Here is a 15,128-nt window from a genome sequence, read left to right on the forward strand (position 1 = left end):
AAGACAAGCCTGCCCCACCTCCTGTAAAAATGAAACGCATCCATGCCTAAGGACATGGAAAATGCCTTTCCTAAGTACGAGGACGGCCCTGGACCAGGCAGGGAACTCAGCTCCCCCTCAGCTGCGCCTCCACAAACCTGCCTGACCTCAGTACACGGCCGAGCTCAGCACCTCTGTGACAAAGGCAGAAATAGAGGAACCCCTTCCCAGCGCTGTCACCCCCACAAGACAACCTGCCTCCTCAAGGTATACACGGTATAAAGACCACCTACAAACTGAGGCCGAAGGCAAGAACAGCACGGGCGGGGGCCAAAACCCCGTAGGAGTTGAGCAACCGGACACAACTGGTTGGGGTTTCATTTCACCTCGACACGCGGGTTAAAGCAATGCGTTGCCACTCTCTCAGCCCTTTAGCCCAACTAAATACAGAAGGGATTCACAGCAGCTGGTGGTCACTAAAGCATTTTTAAGCCAGCCTGTGGGCCTTATGTCGACGTAATTTACGCCTAAAGAAAAGGTTTTAGTGAGGTTGCAGTCTCCCCCAACAGTTTATACATGTGTTACCGTAAATTTGGTCGCAAAAGAACAACCCTCTGAGACTTGGTCTGAAGTTTTAGAAGGCAGGCATTCTTTATTACAGCGCTGGATGCACGGGGGATCGCTCCACCTAACGTGCATGCCGCATACAAAAATTACAGAGTTTATATCCAGTTTTCTAATTAGCAACAATTAGTAAAACCATGCCTAAGTTTATACTTATTGGCTAGTGAGAAACATTTCACTCATTACTGGTCAGTCATATTTAAATTAACTCTGCTTGCGATGTAGATTAGCACGCGTGCTCCTTCCGGGTGCGAGTTTCTTCGGTCTTGAATTGAGTCGGTGGTCGTGCTTCCCCCTGCCGCTTTTACCTTTCCCCTAGTTACGAAGGACTTCTCCGGGTTTTGGCTCATTTTGTAATTTAGTCAGCAGAGCCGGGGGTACAATACCGATACTGAGGAACATCTTGCCATTTTATCATGTATTGTTACTTGCTGAAGCCTACATAGTTTCTAAGTACAAGGACACCCTTCCTCTTATCTACTGAACAGGACAAGGCATGTCCAAGGAGCCACCCCTGCAGTCCCCCCCCCGCTACCAAACCCCGCCACGAAAACTCAACGCTGTTTTAGGGAGCAGCCCCCTTCTCACTGCAGGACCAAGCCTGGCCGGGTCAGCGGGCATGGGGGTGATGGGGGGGCGTCCCTCTGTGACGCCAAGCCCGTGTCACAGAGCCCCTCCCCATCATAACCCCGCGCCCCAGACCCTCCCTTCACTTCCCTGCGAGGCCTCTGCGAGCCCTTGGATCCAGGGGATGCGAGAAGTCTCTCCTGTACCTCAGAAACGCAGAGGACAAAGGGAGGCAGTGGGACAGTGCGGGAGCTGTTTGGTGAAGCACAGGCGAGGACGTCGGAGAGGGGGTGTTTCCCAGTAGGAGACACCAGAATCCTTCCCCCGCCAGCCTCGCCTGCTGACCCAAAGCAAGAACATGACAAACCTGGAAGCGCTGGTCACCAACATCGAGCTCTGCAGCAAGACTGGCGGCTCCAGCGCGGTCACGTTTCCCACCCTCAAGAAGCTTTCCGTCAGCGGTAAGGCCTTTGGGAGCTCTCTGACGAGCATCGCTGCAGACGAGATGAGCGGCACGAATCGTTGTGGGAAGTGGGGTTCGTCCCTGTGGGGGAGGCCCCTAGGGACACCCTCAGCCCCGCAGAGTCCGGTGCACACAGCGCCCTCCCCTTGCCGTGGGGGAAGTCCCATGGACGGGTTTCCCTCGGCAGCGGGTCACACTCAGGGATCTGGCTCTGAAGGGAAACGTGTCCTGTTGGAAGAAGGCCGAGGCCAGTCAAAGAGTCGGCCCGTCTCACAGATGGATTTATTCTGTGAGGCTTGTTGAAGCACACTTGCATCCGCCGTCTCCTTGTCTACAGATGTGCTGATGGGACGTGAGCTGGCCGACTTAGAGCTTGACGTGTCTTTCCCTTGCTTTCCAGATGTCGTTGCTATTTGGAGCAGCGTGTCTAAGCACGTTCGGCAACAGCTTCTGCAGAGAAAGGTGGGATCCCACCCTACCCCTCCCCTCCCCCAGATGGCTTCAGGGGTCCCGGCAGCCCTGTGCCAGCAAGTGCTGTTCTTCTTCCCAGAACTGCATTCTGATTTACAGATTTGCCACAAATGTGCCAAAGACCAGCTCCTCCATAACTGGAGAGACATAAAATAAATAAATAATTAAAAAAAAAAAAAGTAACATAAAATATATATTATATATCTACGCAATATATAAAGACAGAAGTAAAAGTCGGGTTGAGGTGTGCAAAAGCGTTCTGCACCAGGAGTCGGCAGGGCACAAGGCACCCCCTTGCAAGCTCTCCTAAGTCCTCACTCTGGTCTTCAACTTACAAATGCTTGCCCTTCTCTTCTTTTTCCAGCCTCAGGCTGTCAGCATAACGGGACTGGGGACATTTCATATTCAAAAATGGCTCTCTTCGGAAAATGGCGAGGTGCTCGCATTTCAGAGACCCGTGTTTTCGCTGTCCAGGACTGTTGCACGGATCCGTGAGCTGCAACATGCTTCTGTACCTCTTCCTGGTAAGAAGAGCAAAGAAATTCTTTGGTTTTCCCTATGTCCATCTATTTGGGGTTTATGCTGCTTGCTGTTTAGATGCGACGATGGACACATCAGAGGCCTTCAGAAGGCCCGGAGGAAAACCTCCATGGGATGACACAAACAGCCCACCACGCAGCACTGCCTAGAAAGGGGCCATTTCTTTTGGACTAGTTTTTATTAAGGCTGTCCAAAGTTAGACCATCTCTCCATGATCTGCTTGAGCAACGGGCTTCGTGCCAGCCACATTTATTGATTTGTAGGATGCCTGCTGGCTGATGGTCCTTTATTGGAACTGTTCACCATAAAGCTGTTGAGATGATGCTGATGCTTTGTTCTTGCCCCGCGCCGGGCAAGGCAAACGGCCACAGGCCCTCGGCGCTGCTTTTATGCAGAGAAGTGGGTCAAAGTCAGCTGTAGAGAGCCTCGAACGAGAGATGGAAATGATAGCTAGCACAGAAACCTGCCGATGGCCAGATTTGCTGCCGCTTCTGACCATTGCTGCCGCTGCTGTATGTACACTGTGCCATCGATGGGGCCTGTGCAGCACTAAGAGCTTGCTGGTTTGTGTTCATATCCAAGTCTCGCCAGACCACGCGTGCGCTACGTGTGGGCTCAGCTCCATGGCCCGGCACCCTCCGCTCTTCCCGTGGGAACCAGCCCCATTCTTCCCACCTTGTCCTGCCCTCCTGCGCAGTGTGGACACAGATGGCTGAGGTCCTTGGCCACAGATGGCCGAGGCCCTTGGTTCCTTATTCCGTTGAGGGGATCACGGCTGCAGCTTGGCACATCCGCTAACGGAGTGATCGGACCTTAACTTGAGGAGGGGCCTACATCAGCTCCTTCAAGGAGCTGTACCGGGTGGTTACACCAGACAGTGCCATAGCAATGTATTTTACCTGGGAGCTGCTGGCACTTCATTGGAGTCTGCTCAGGGAGCTGTCTGAGTTACAGTCTTCCTCCTCTTTTCCAGGCGAGATTAAGAAAGTGTCGGTGAACTACAAGAAGATCCACTCGGATGCCCCGTATTCCGAGGAAGTCGTGCAGAACTGTATGCAGGAGACCCTGAACTTTTTCTACTTCATCCTAACAAACAGAGAAGACACGGACTTCATTTTAAAGGATGTTGGCACTCTTGCTATCCGGGGAACAGAAGTGACAATGGCATTTTGCGAAGACTTTTTAATAAGCCTCAACAGGTCGACATACGTGGTACAGAAGTTGCTCGCTGTAAGTTTATTGTTTTTTCAGTGCTACTTAGAGGGGGGTTGACATTCCATCAAAGGACCGGGGAACTGAGCCCTGCTGGCCAGCTGTAGCCTGCTGGGTCACTTGGGCTAGGCACGGTGTGTAGCAGTGAAAGCTTTCTGCAGTTTCTTTCGTTGATTTGCTGTGGTTCAAGGCTGCTGGGAAGGTACACAGTACTACTTTGGCTGGGCAAGCGAAAGCCCTGGAAGGGCCTTGCCATAAATAGGAAAAAGGCCAAAGCAATGGCAGGGGTGATGATGTTCACCCCATGCTCTGGACATGAGGCTGAGGCGCAGAGACACCAAGGCCTCGCTGAGATAGCCCCTCATGGCTGCTGGCACGCTGCTGGTGCAGTTCTCCTGGCCTGACGGAAGAGAAGGAGCCCGTGGCTGGGTTCCTCCACGCTGCAGAGGCGTGCAGACTCTTTGGAAGTCTTTGGAAGGACTCTGGGGATAAAACCCGCTTGGAACCATTTGCTCTTGGCTCAGCAATAGTTAAAGCAAGCCACCACACTGCAGCCAGCAGCCAGGAACCCAGGTTCGCAATGGGCCTTCCCTTGTGTTTGCCTCCATGGACTTCTTCCCTGGTAAACAAGGAGTCTCCTGCCTGACACCGTCAACTCTTGTCCTTGCAAAAAGGCTGGCAACGTTTCTCGCCCTAGCAGATGATACGCTGTGCAGCTGGTTTTAGCAAGGGGCTGAGGCACTTGGCCAGACGTTTGCTGAGAGGCCGCTAATTCTTGGAGCTATGGAAAGGCTGTTGTGAACATTGAGTTCATTTCCCTGGAGTCACGTCAGATGTTTCTGTCCCTGTTGCAGAAGAAATGGGTCGTATCGGACAAAGACGTTGCGCTCTCTCCGAGCCATTTTGGCCGTGTCCACCAGTTTCCACAGTGAGTATATTTGTTTCTGCAGCCCTTGTCTGACCAAGCGCAGATGTGCTCAGCTCATGTTTGGTAGCGCTCGGTCCAGTTACTGGTTTGCAGTTAATGTCATCCTTGCTTTTGCTTAGTCTGCAGTTATGCATCCTCCAGCTACTGATTGTGGTTTGGATTTTACCAGGACTCCCATCAGAGGGAACTGATTCGCTAGGCAGAGGAATTTAGGCAACCCTCCTTAACGTTTCATCTGCTCATTCTCTTTCCATTGGTAGAGACTGCCCAAACATTGAACAGAAATAAGATCCTAATATTTCCGTTGTTTTGAATATAACACGGAAAGCTTCTCTTAGAGGGTGGATCAAAGACCGGATGCGTGCAAGTCCTCTGTCTGTGACGTTTCCGTGCCTTCTGTGAAACTCACGTGAATCAAAGTATCTCTGAAATGCCTTCTTGGGTCAAGATGGCACAGGAGGACTGAGGCAAAAACCCAACACCTCTGTCTAGCGAGGGGCCGCTGAACCGTTCCTGAGGCCAGCGCTGCTCGGTGGTTCCCTTAATGGCCTCGGACGTGAGGGTGACTCCGTAGAGATACCTTGACATTAATCTGGCAAAGCAGCCCTTTTCTCAGAATGCTGCTTTCTTCCTATTTCCAGGTTTGAGATTAGGACAGTGCCTCGGAGAGCTTCTCTCACAGCCGAAGAGATATGTACAGAATTCGACAGTGTTTTGAGCCGCATGGGGATAAGAGGTAATGCACATGGGAATGGGAGTGCATGGGAATGTGATGGGAATAAGAGTGACTGATTCCTGGCAGAGGTTTGTGCGTTTGCCTGTCTTCATTCCTGGTGGGTGCTGAAGGCCCAGGCCTCAATAGATGCCTGGGATGGTAGAGGCACTCTGTGTGCCTCTGTTTACCCCTCCTGGTAAATCTCAAGGGACTCGCTTTGGCACAAGATCCCAGGAGGGCTCAGCACCACCAACTGCAGTTGACGGTGCTGAAGTATGTTTTGCCCCTGCACTCCATGCCCTGGAGTATACCTCTTCCATTTTAGGAGCTTGTTTGTGCAGGAGGGAGTAAATGTTTGAGGAAGTCCATCAGCACTGTGAATCACCAACTCTGCCTTGAGTTGTGGGAGACTGGCGGGTTGGTGTATCTCTTGGAATCACCGTGGCGTGATTCGATGAGAAAAATCACGTAGAGAACAACTCTGCAAAGGTTGCTAAGCTGTGCCGAGACCTCACTTCTCCTTTAAAGCTGGGAAGTCTAGCTCCTCGACCTAAATTCATCAGCAACATCAGAGCTATAACGTGTTTGAGTTGAATGCGCCACGATAGCAAGTTCTTGTATACCAAACACATATGCAACGCCAAGAAATTGTTCCCCCAAAAGAGATTGTGAAGCGCCAAGACCTGTCTCCCCGCGAAAGCCGCTGTGCAGAGGAAGGACTAGCCGCAGCAGGAGAAAACTCACACCAAAGAGAATAATGTGGCTGTCGAGGGTTGAACAGGATCAAGGGCTGGTGTCAGGAAGGGCTTAAGATCTCCCTCCGAGAAAAGAGGTCGCAGAAGGAATCTCAGTGAGGCCTCAAACAGCGTCTAACATTGCAGAGCAGATCCGTGCCTCCTCCTGCCTGTTCTAAGAGGTTTTCTCCTTTCGTGCTTGCAGAGGCTGTTTGTCACACATTACGCCGCCTGCGAAGGGGCGTTTCTACAGACCGCTTAGCCAGAGCTGAGATGGAGGAAGAAGCACAGGAGAAAATGGAGGGACAAGGCCTTCCTGGCAGGTGAGACTCTGAAAGGACTCGCTTAGAGTGGCCTTGTGTTCTAGTGCTTGTGCGGCATGTGTTATAGGCTCATACAATAATGGAGGTTGGAAGGGCTCTCGGGAGGTCCTAGTCCAACCGGGTGCTCCAAGCAGAGTCAGCTATGAGCTGAGGTCAGACCAGGTTGCTCAGGACTTTATCCAGTCTTGTCTTCAAAGCCTTCAGGGACGGAGACTGCCCAAGCTCTCTGAGAAACCTGTTCCCCTGTTTCCTTTGGACCCAGTGTTTCTGTTAACTCAGAAGGGCTGTTAACACACGTCACCACACAGGGCATTTCCTTGCTGGATGGGAAGTCCCACGGTATTTGGGACTGCTTTGCAGTGCTTAGTGTAACGGCCAGGAGAGGGATACCAGTATCTCCAGGTGCCTGTCCTCGCAGAGGATGCAAATCCGCTCGTTGTCGCATCAAGAGGGCTGCATCAGGCTGCGTGTCCCAGAGCCTTCCTTATGGAAAAAGCGCATCTCCTTGATTTCCTTGGTGGCACATCTGAGCGTTACAGCTCAGGGTTATCCCTGTCTCCCTGGAGGGGAAGACAATTGGGCGAAGAAGCTTGCTCTGCTGCCGAAGCAGGTGAGCAGCGTGAGCACAGGATGGAGAAGAAACTCTTCCTGCACTCACACCAACTCACCCCGCTGTGTATTTTCAGACCGTTGTCAAAAGGTGCAGGCACAGAAGGAAGGCAGCCCAAAGAAACTCCTTTCGAGAGCCCTGAATTGCCATTGCCTCTTTCTGAAGAACGCAGGCAGACGGGACAGGTACGTAATGTGGATCGAGACAACTGTTGTGTCACTTGATTGTAGAAAATCAAGTGGGGATATCTTAGGAGAAACAGCTACATAAAAAAACGTGCAGATACCAATTCTGAGTAGATCTCTTACTGTGGCTCATCTTCCCATTCAATTACCTATTTTGGGTATCGTTCATCTCCGAAAAGGAACTGTAGCCCTTTTCAAAAAGTAGCTCTCTGATGACTTAGTTCATTGGTCGTAACAGAAGGGCTTTCTGGTTGCATCTGTAGGAACTGCATGTCGACAGAAACTGGAAAAAAAGGGAAGATGAGAGAGAGAAGAGCATTAGGTAAAAAAAAAAGACAAGACAGATGAGACTAACCGCTGGTATTGCATTTCTGGGTTCCTGTAGAAAGGACAGTCTGTATTTGGGCTGAACGGCAGGAGAAAACTGGAGGCATCCATGGCCAAAAGGAAGGAGATAGAAGAGAACAGCAAAGCAGGAAGGGTCATCTTGCCAGAACTGCCTCAACAGCAAGCTGGGAGAGAAAGCGACAAGATGCAGAGGGCCCAGGTATGGGAGTATCAACAGAGCAGCCTTTTTCTGGTTAGGGTGGCACTGAGTTGGGAAGGTCTCCAAGTCCCAGCAGCATTGCTCCCTCCAAAGAGCAGGGCGGGCGGCTGGGGTTTTCATTCTCGCCTGCTCACTGCTGTGAGGGAGGAATTGCCAGTAGAGGCCAAGGGGCAAAACGAGCAGCCGGCCAGGCTGAGGGCATCAGTGGGCCTGCTCCGTCCCTGGAAAGGAGGCCACCTCTGCCCAGGCACCGGCTCTGGAGCTCGAGCAGGATCTCTCCCAGTCACATGGCTTGAGCCAGCTCCAGCCGGCGGTGTGGAGGGGGAGAGCTGTCTCTCCAAGTAGCGTGGAGAGCACTCCGGCCGTTCTTCGTAAGCAAAATGGCCGACGTTATTTCAGCTGCTCCTTGGTGGCAGGGAGCCAGCATTTGGTGAAATGGCAGGACCCACCGGTTTCCGTGCTGCTCTGTTGGCTGATGGCCCTGTCTCCACCCCACCCCAGCCCTCCCAGTTCAGCCAGAAGCACGTCAGAACCGGAGGCCCCGCCCACTACAGGCACGGAGGCCGCCACTTTTGACCACGTCCTACCATGCACGTTTCCATACTGTTCTGTGGTGGGCTTGCTGCTGGTTTTGGAAACCACCATACCCACCTGACCCCAACTCTCGATTCTGCAAGAAGCGCATCTCTTGTCGTGTAAAGCACCAGCGTGAGCAGCGAGGATGTGATCGAGGGTTTGACTAACGTCAAGCCAGAAGTGGTCTCGGAGCATGGTTTCCGGTGACGCCATCGGAGAAATATGTACCCAACTTTTGCCTTTAAACTGAAAGCAAGTAGGTGTGGGCCATCCAAATCCAGGCGTCACATTAGTTTTGCTCCACCTGTGGCAGGACCAGCTTCTCCCTTTTTGAAACCAACCTGGGCCACAGATTTCTGTCCTTTGTCTGTCTTGCAGCTGCCCCAGGAGGAAGAAGGTAGCCTCAGCTCCCCAGAGACCACCTCTGATACAGAAGAGGGTCTACAAACAGTGGAGGCTTGGACTGAGGCGAGGAGGCAGTTTCGAACCGAGCTGGAAAGCTTCGGGGACGTGGAAAAATGGCTGACTCAAAAACCTTCCCTCAGCAATCAAGAAGAAAGATTCTGGCAAAGACTAAAGGCACGCAGGGCAGACAGGAGGGCTGCTGTCAAATCAGCCGTGAGCGACAGCCCCGATGTAAGTACAGAAGTGCAAGGGAAATAGTGTCTGCTGTCACATCGGCAGAGTGACGCTGCTTTACCCCAGCTGATGCCACATGGACGGGCCTGGCGATCCTGGAGAATGGTGATCTCAGGGTATTTTTCTAATCCTTTTCAGTGCTCACGGCCAAAGAGCAGCCAGCCCTGGAAGAAGGGTAGCATTCCCCTTGTTTGTGCACCATACCCCCAGGCTCTTGTCACGCTGCATAACCTCCTGCACAAAAAGAAGCTGAGGATGGTGGACGTATTCAAGAAGGCTGGTATGGACGGGAGGAAGATCCAGAGAGCAGACTTCATTAAAGTCATCAAGGAGGTACATAGGGAACAGAACAGTAGTGAACTGCTGCAACTCTGCCCTATTTTCCTGCATGCCAACCCAGAGCAAATGGACGAGCTTCAGCAAGGGGCTTTTTCACTTGCCTTACTCTCAGAGAGTGGCTCCCACAACCTGTGAAAAGCTGGAGGGCAAAGGGAAGGGAAAGCTGTGGAGAGGCACCGAGAGTGAGTCCCAGGAGGGACTGAAGAAACCCATTGCCTCACAGGCTTGGAAGACAGTCACTGCTCAGTAACGTGGCTGTCGGGTTTCCCAGTGTTGAAACTTGGTCTTTCCCCCACCACGCTCCTACATCTCCCCACTGCGCTGCCTTTCAGTACACGTTCACACAGCACGGCTCACACTGGGCCTCACTTTCCACAGGCCGCGGCGTTACAAAGCTGTGAAGAGCACGTTCAGGTTTAGTAGGCTTTAGCAGTTCAGATGTTAACTGAGACTCTAGTCCGAGCCAAAATGAAACCTTCCTGAAACCCAGGGGGATGGGAAGTTTGGCACAGCAAAAGCTGAGAGCTCTGCAGGGGGCAGCAGAAGACGGGTCAAGTTGTGAGTGCTTGATAAACCCAAGGCAACCTCAGCAGGTTGCCTTTGTGCCATGCTTCCCTGCAAAAGCATCTGGAACAACAGCTAAGCTCGCCCCTCCCACTCTGGGGCAAGCCTTGATCTTTTGGTGATCCCACTGTCATCTTCTGTTTTCCTTGCCAGACCAAAGTTCCCATCAGCGAGAAGGATCTGGAGGACGTGGTCATCTTCTTGACTTCCTCAAAACCGGGGAATTTTATAAGCCCCAAAGATCTGATTGACTGTCAAAAGCAGTGGCTGGAAATGAGGAAAGGACAACCCCAAGAGACCAAAACAGGTGAGAGGCGAGCACTGGCTTGGGAAAGCATCTCTACACAGACAGGGAATGCCTCAGTGGGTCCAGAATATGGCTTCTGGAGACCATTGTCCTAGGGCCGAGCGGCCAGAAGGAGCCTTCTAGGGAAAACTGAAGGATCTGGGGGATGTGCAATGCCATAATCAGCCCAGTTGCAGGAGACAGGGTATCCAGTCTTTCAGGCTGGGATCAAAGTCTCAACCCTGCGGTTTAACATCCTGGACTGGATTTGGTTTGTTAGCGTTCATCATCCAGCTCATCCAAAGCAGACCCTTTCTCCAGCTGTTGGTGGCAGCTGGAAAACACCGATTCAGAAGAGCTTATTCTTTAGTAAGCTCTGCTGGGAGTTCCAATCAGCACAACATGCCAAACCCCTTTGTCTTAAACATGGATCAGATGTTCCTTTCTGCTGCGCTCTAACGCGGCTTCTCTGGGCTTTTTGTTTGGTTGGGTTTTAATCTGTCCTAGGTGTAGAAGCTCAGTTCCAGAAGGCCACCTGCAAAACTGCCACTTGTCCACCTTCTGCTGGGGGCACAGCCAAAGGGATGAAGCCTCACGCTCCTACCAAGCCCGAGAGAAAGTTAATACACTTGGAAGTTCCACCAGTCAACACCGAGCCAGAACGACGACATCTGAGCTATGGTGAAATGGAAGAGATTGGAAAACTCATGAGAGAGAGGAGACGGTGGGAGAAGGTACTGTGTATGTGGCAGGAGAACAAGCACACCTGCACGCCTTGGCGAACGTAGGGTGGTTTAGAGGACAGTGCAGCAGTAAAGGAAAGGGCAAGGGCTTATTGTGAGTCTCAGCTTCTCTTTGACCACATGGTGCCCTGCAGCTGAGGTGCTACGAGCCATCTCCAACAATTCGTTTGGCTTCTGAACGCTCTGGTGAGAGAAACACTTTTTCTGGGTAACTGGCAAGAAGAAGAAGAAGGAGGAGGAGAAGTTGAAGCAGTTTCTATGTCTGGGGACGGAGTCATCTTCTCATCACCTAGTCGACCTGTCCACCAGACTGCGCTCTGTCCCTTCAGGTGCTGATAAGCACTTTGTCCTGTTCAGTTGTGAGGCTCAGTGCAAGACAGTCCAAGGGCAATAGAGCAGTGACTCATTCACTCACTCACTCCCAGAGGTTTTCTTTGGAGCATCTTGGGTTGGATGAACTCTGGCAGAATCCAGGGCTACCTCCTCCTGCCAACGTGCTGCCCCCCAGTCACCAGCAATGGGGAGAGCCTCTGGCTCCCCGACACAATCAGAAACGAGAAGGTGACTGCAAGACTTTTTCCATCTGAGGCACCTGTGCCCGGTGTGCTGCTCTTCTGCTAAGCCCTCCAGGGAGTAGCTCTCTGAGGACCCAGCTCTGGATGGGAATTGAACTCCCAGAGGAGGGCCTGTCCCTGTGATCCCATCGCAGGGTGCCGACGCCTGTTTGCGCACACTTTTGAGATGAAGCCCTGGCTGTAGCTTCTCGGAAGGGAATGCAGCAACTCCAGGGCCCCAGTGAATGCTGATCGGGACCTGCTCTTTACTTGCAGAACAAAGACAGCCCCATAGAACAGAAAGAAAAGTGCCGGCTGGTGAGATCTGGGGATGGCCCCATTGATGACCACTGCCTGCCGTCAACTGTAGAGGCTGACTTGGGAGAACTGGTTGACCGCTATCGCAGGAATGCCTTCATGAGCTATCTGAAGAGCTCCAAGCTGTGCACAGAGCGCAACGTTGACATCACCGAGCCAACGCTGCAGAAAGGTAAAGCAAAGACCAAGGGCCTGACGCGAATGCCCTAAATCTGACAAGTTAGTGTCTCTTCCCAAGCCCAGAAGCATGACTGGTGTCAGGGGGCACTGCCAGTGGAGCATGTTTGCAGCCCTCGGAGGGCCACGGCAGACGCTGCCGGTTAGGATCAGCAATAGCAGCAGCAGGGCCAGAGCAGGGCTGAGATAGCAAAGGGTGCTGCAGATCAGCCAGGGCCCTCTCCCGTTGCCCCTGGGATGGCAGCCAGGTGCAACCGAGAGTGCAGCTCAGGAGGCAAGTTCGTGGGGATGGGGCAGGTCCAGGGTCAAGCCAGGAAGTCAGACCATGGTCAGGGTCAGCGAGTCCATAGCCAGGAACAGACATGGCTGTGGCTGAGCTGCAGACTGCTACGCCTACAACGTCTGAGCTGAAACGGGGCTCCTGATCCAGGGTGAGGCGTGACTGTTTTCTCTGTGCGCTTTGCCAACAGCCCTGCTGCATCCAGGAGACAAGATCATCAAGGTGGGAGAAGACATAAGGAAGATCAGGCAGCCCGGAGGATACTACAGCACAGGAGGTGCTGATGCTCCATTACCTGGGAGCACCTCCAGATCAGGAACTGCAGCTGGAAGCCAGGCCAAGGAGGCGGAAAATAGGTTTGTTCAAAGAGGGCTTAAGATCAGTCCCCTCCTGCTGCCCTGCTGCGCATCACCCCTCTGTGCTCACTCCCCACGGCATCAGAGGCAGTGCCGAGGTACTGGAGTCAACCGTTAGGATGCTGCAAGGGAGCAGTGGGCAACGGCGAGGAGGCAGATCCTCTTCTCGGCTACATGGCCACTCCTGTGCTTTAGCTAAGTCATTGGGTTGCAGTGGTGCCGGCGAACAGTTTGCGGTGCCTGGCAGGAGCCTTGCAGGCTAGCTGGGACTAGCTCTGTGCTCTGAACTAGAGGTGACAAAACTCCTCAGACCAACCCAACACTTGTCTTAAATCCCCTCAGAGAATGTTTATTCTTGTGGAAGAAAGACAATCCTGAAGAGCCCAGCTTTGGATGGCTGGAGAAGCTTTTGGAGAGAAAAAGAAACATTGCAAAGCAGAGCACAATCTTCTTTGTCTCTCTCGGTTAAAGTGTTTAGATACTACAGTGATGGGCAATGTACCAGCTCTTAAGATAGCTTCGCAAGCTGGCATTTCCAGCGTCAGTCATGTCTCATAAGGACCGACACGGTCTGCACAGGTCTCGCAGAGCTTCCCAGGGCCTGGAAGCCCGGATAGCTTGTTCTTGTCAGGCTCACTCTTGCCCTTACTAAGAGAAGCAGCGAAACTGCCCAGCATTTTATTTCTGTAAAGCGTGGTATTCTCTCTTACTTTTTTTTTTTTTTGCTTCCTTTCCCCCCCCTTCGCCCCTTTTTTTCACAGGCATCTTCAGAGGAATAAGATGCAGAAGTCAAGCGACAATAACTTCTGGCCAGGTCATCTCCTGGACAAGCTATGCCTTTACTTTCCTGAAAAGCAGCATGACAGGGCACACGCCTTGTTCAGCTGTGTTCATCCAACCAAGCCCGCCTACCATGGCTTCTAGTGCCCTGACTGCAGCTTGCTCCTCAGCAAGCCAGGACACTTGGCCTCCAGAGACACTGCCTTCAAGAAGACCCATGCCACCTGAAGCTCTTCTCCAAGCAGCAGGAGACGTGTGCACAGCTTTGTGATCCCTCCTTCAGCTCAGGGGATCGGGGCCCTGCTTCTGCATGAAATACACGTAGTAAATAAAGAGCGTGTACTCAAGCTGAAGGTGTGGCAGGTGAACTAACCACAAAATACACTTCTCAACTGGGAGCTTTTCTGCTTGCCTGGTAACAAAAGGCCTCGGCATTTTGTGACGGGGAACCAACACCAGGCTTCCCGAGCCCGAGAGCTGTAGCTGGGGTGGGCAGCGGGTGGTGGAAGGCCACCTTGCTCGACATCCAGCCGCCAGCATTTATCAGTCTTGTCATTGGGCAGGGCCAGCTCCTGCTGCCGCCCATGACATGGCAAGTCCCCAACTGACTTCTACCCTGCTTTTTCCTTCAGGAATAGGATAATAATTTGGAGGGAAACCAAATTTGTGAGAGGCTTCCCTCGTGGGGGAGCCCTTGAAACACCACCCCTTCCCCAAGGAAATGTTTCTGTCCTGCTTTTTGAACAAGGATTCACCACACCAAGGTCAAGCAAACTATGGCATAGCTGGCAGGGACAGCAAGCGGGCAAATTTGAGCATCAGACACCACATACAGGATTTTCAGACTGATCTGAAACTGATCTTTATTTCTTCAAAGAAAGTCTACAGTTCCATCCACATTGCACAGACATTAAGTGGTATCTGTGTCATGGTCGCAATATTCAGTACTGAACTGGAAGGAGGAAAAAGGGATGTCCCTTATGACAAGAAATCTGAGTTTTACTCAGAAAGAGCGAGCCCAAAGACCCTCCAAATGCCCCCCAATACCCTCCAAAAGCCTCTCAGTACAGCCCAGAAAGTCCAAAACAGATCTGCTCCTGGTGACTCATGGTGACCCTTTCTTTGGAAGTGAAGCTGAACAGAGAGAGGGAGAGATCAGGCACCTGTGCTGCCCCTCCAGCACCCCCTCTTCTCCACACCACCTGGACACCTGCCCAGGGCAGGCCTAGGGCGTCTTGGGGGACCTGGAGCAGCGTTCAGGGGAGAGCTCAGCGGTCCCCGAGCTCAACATGGCCGGAGCTTCCCCGCCCGCCCCCGCCGCTTAGAGGCGCCAGCACGCCAGGGGCAGCGCGCATGCGCCAGGGGGGCAGCGCGCAGTGTGACGCGCCAAGGCGGGGGGAAGTGCGCATGCGCCAGCCGCCCGGCTGCAGGTCCGGTGTGTGACCAGCTGACGGCGGCGTCTGTGCGGGCAGCGGTGCGCATGCGTCAGCCGCCCGGCGGCAGGACCGCTGGGCAGCCCGCGAGGGGCAACAGTGCGCATGCGTGAGGTCCCTACCTGCAGTGCCCGGAGCGCGCCTGCTCGACTGCAGCCGCCGTCTTCCGTGACGTCATCGCCGGC

General features: G+C 52.9%; 1 protein-coding gene across 1 annotated transcript; it reads left to right on the top strand.

Annotated features, from left to right (window-relative positions):
• The first annotated feature begins 1,528 nt into the window (after nt 1-1,528).
• On the top strand, nt 1,529-12,848 carry LOC127026883 (coiled-coil domain-containing protein 81-like). Its single transcript, XM_050912177.1, has 15 exons — nt 1,529-1,631; nt 2,034-2,095; nt 2,469-2,628; nt 3,618-3,874; nt 4,711-4,784; nt 5,426-5,520; nt 6,439-6,556; nt 7,243-7,351; nt 7,737-7,898; nt 8,853-9,122; nt 9,267-9,446; nt 10,170-10,323; nt 10,810-11,036; nt 11,876-12,089; nt 12,565-12,848. Exons 1-15 carry the CDS (start codon nt 1,529-1,531, stop codon nt 12,846-12,848), a joined length of 2,469 nt encoding a protein of 822 aa, XP_050768134.1.
• Nucleotides 12,849-15,128: the final 2,280 nt, after the last annotated feature.

The sequence above is a fragment of the Gymnogyps californianus genome, chromosome 29, assembly GCF_018139145.2.
Source record: "Gymnogyps californianus isolate 813 chromosome 29, ASM1813914v2, whole genome shotgun sequence".
Classification (NCBI taxonomy): domain Eukaryota; kingdom Metazoa; phylum Chordata; class Aves; order Accipitriformes; family Cathartidae; genus Gymnogyps; species Gymnogyps californianus.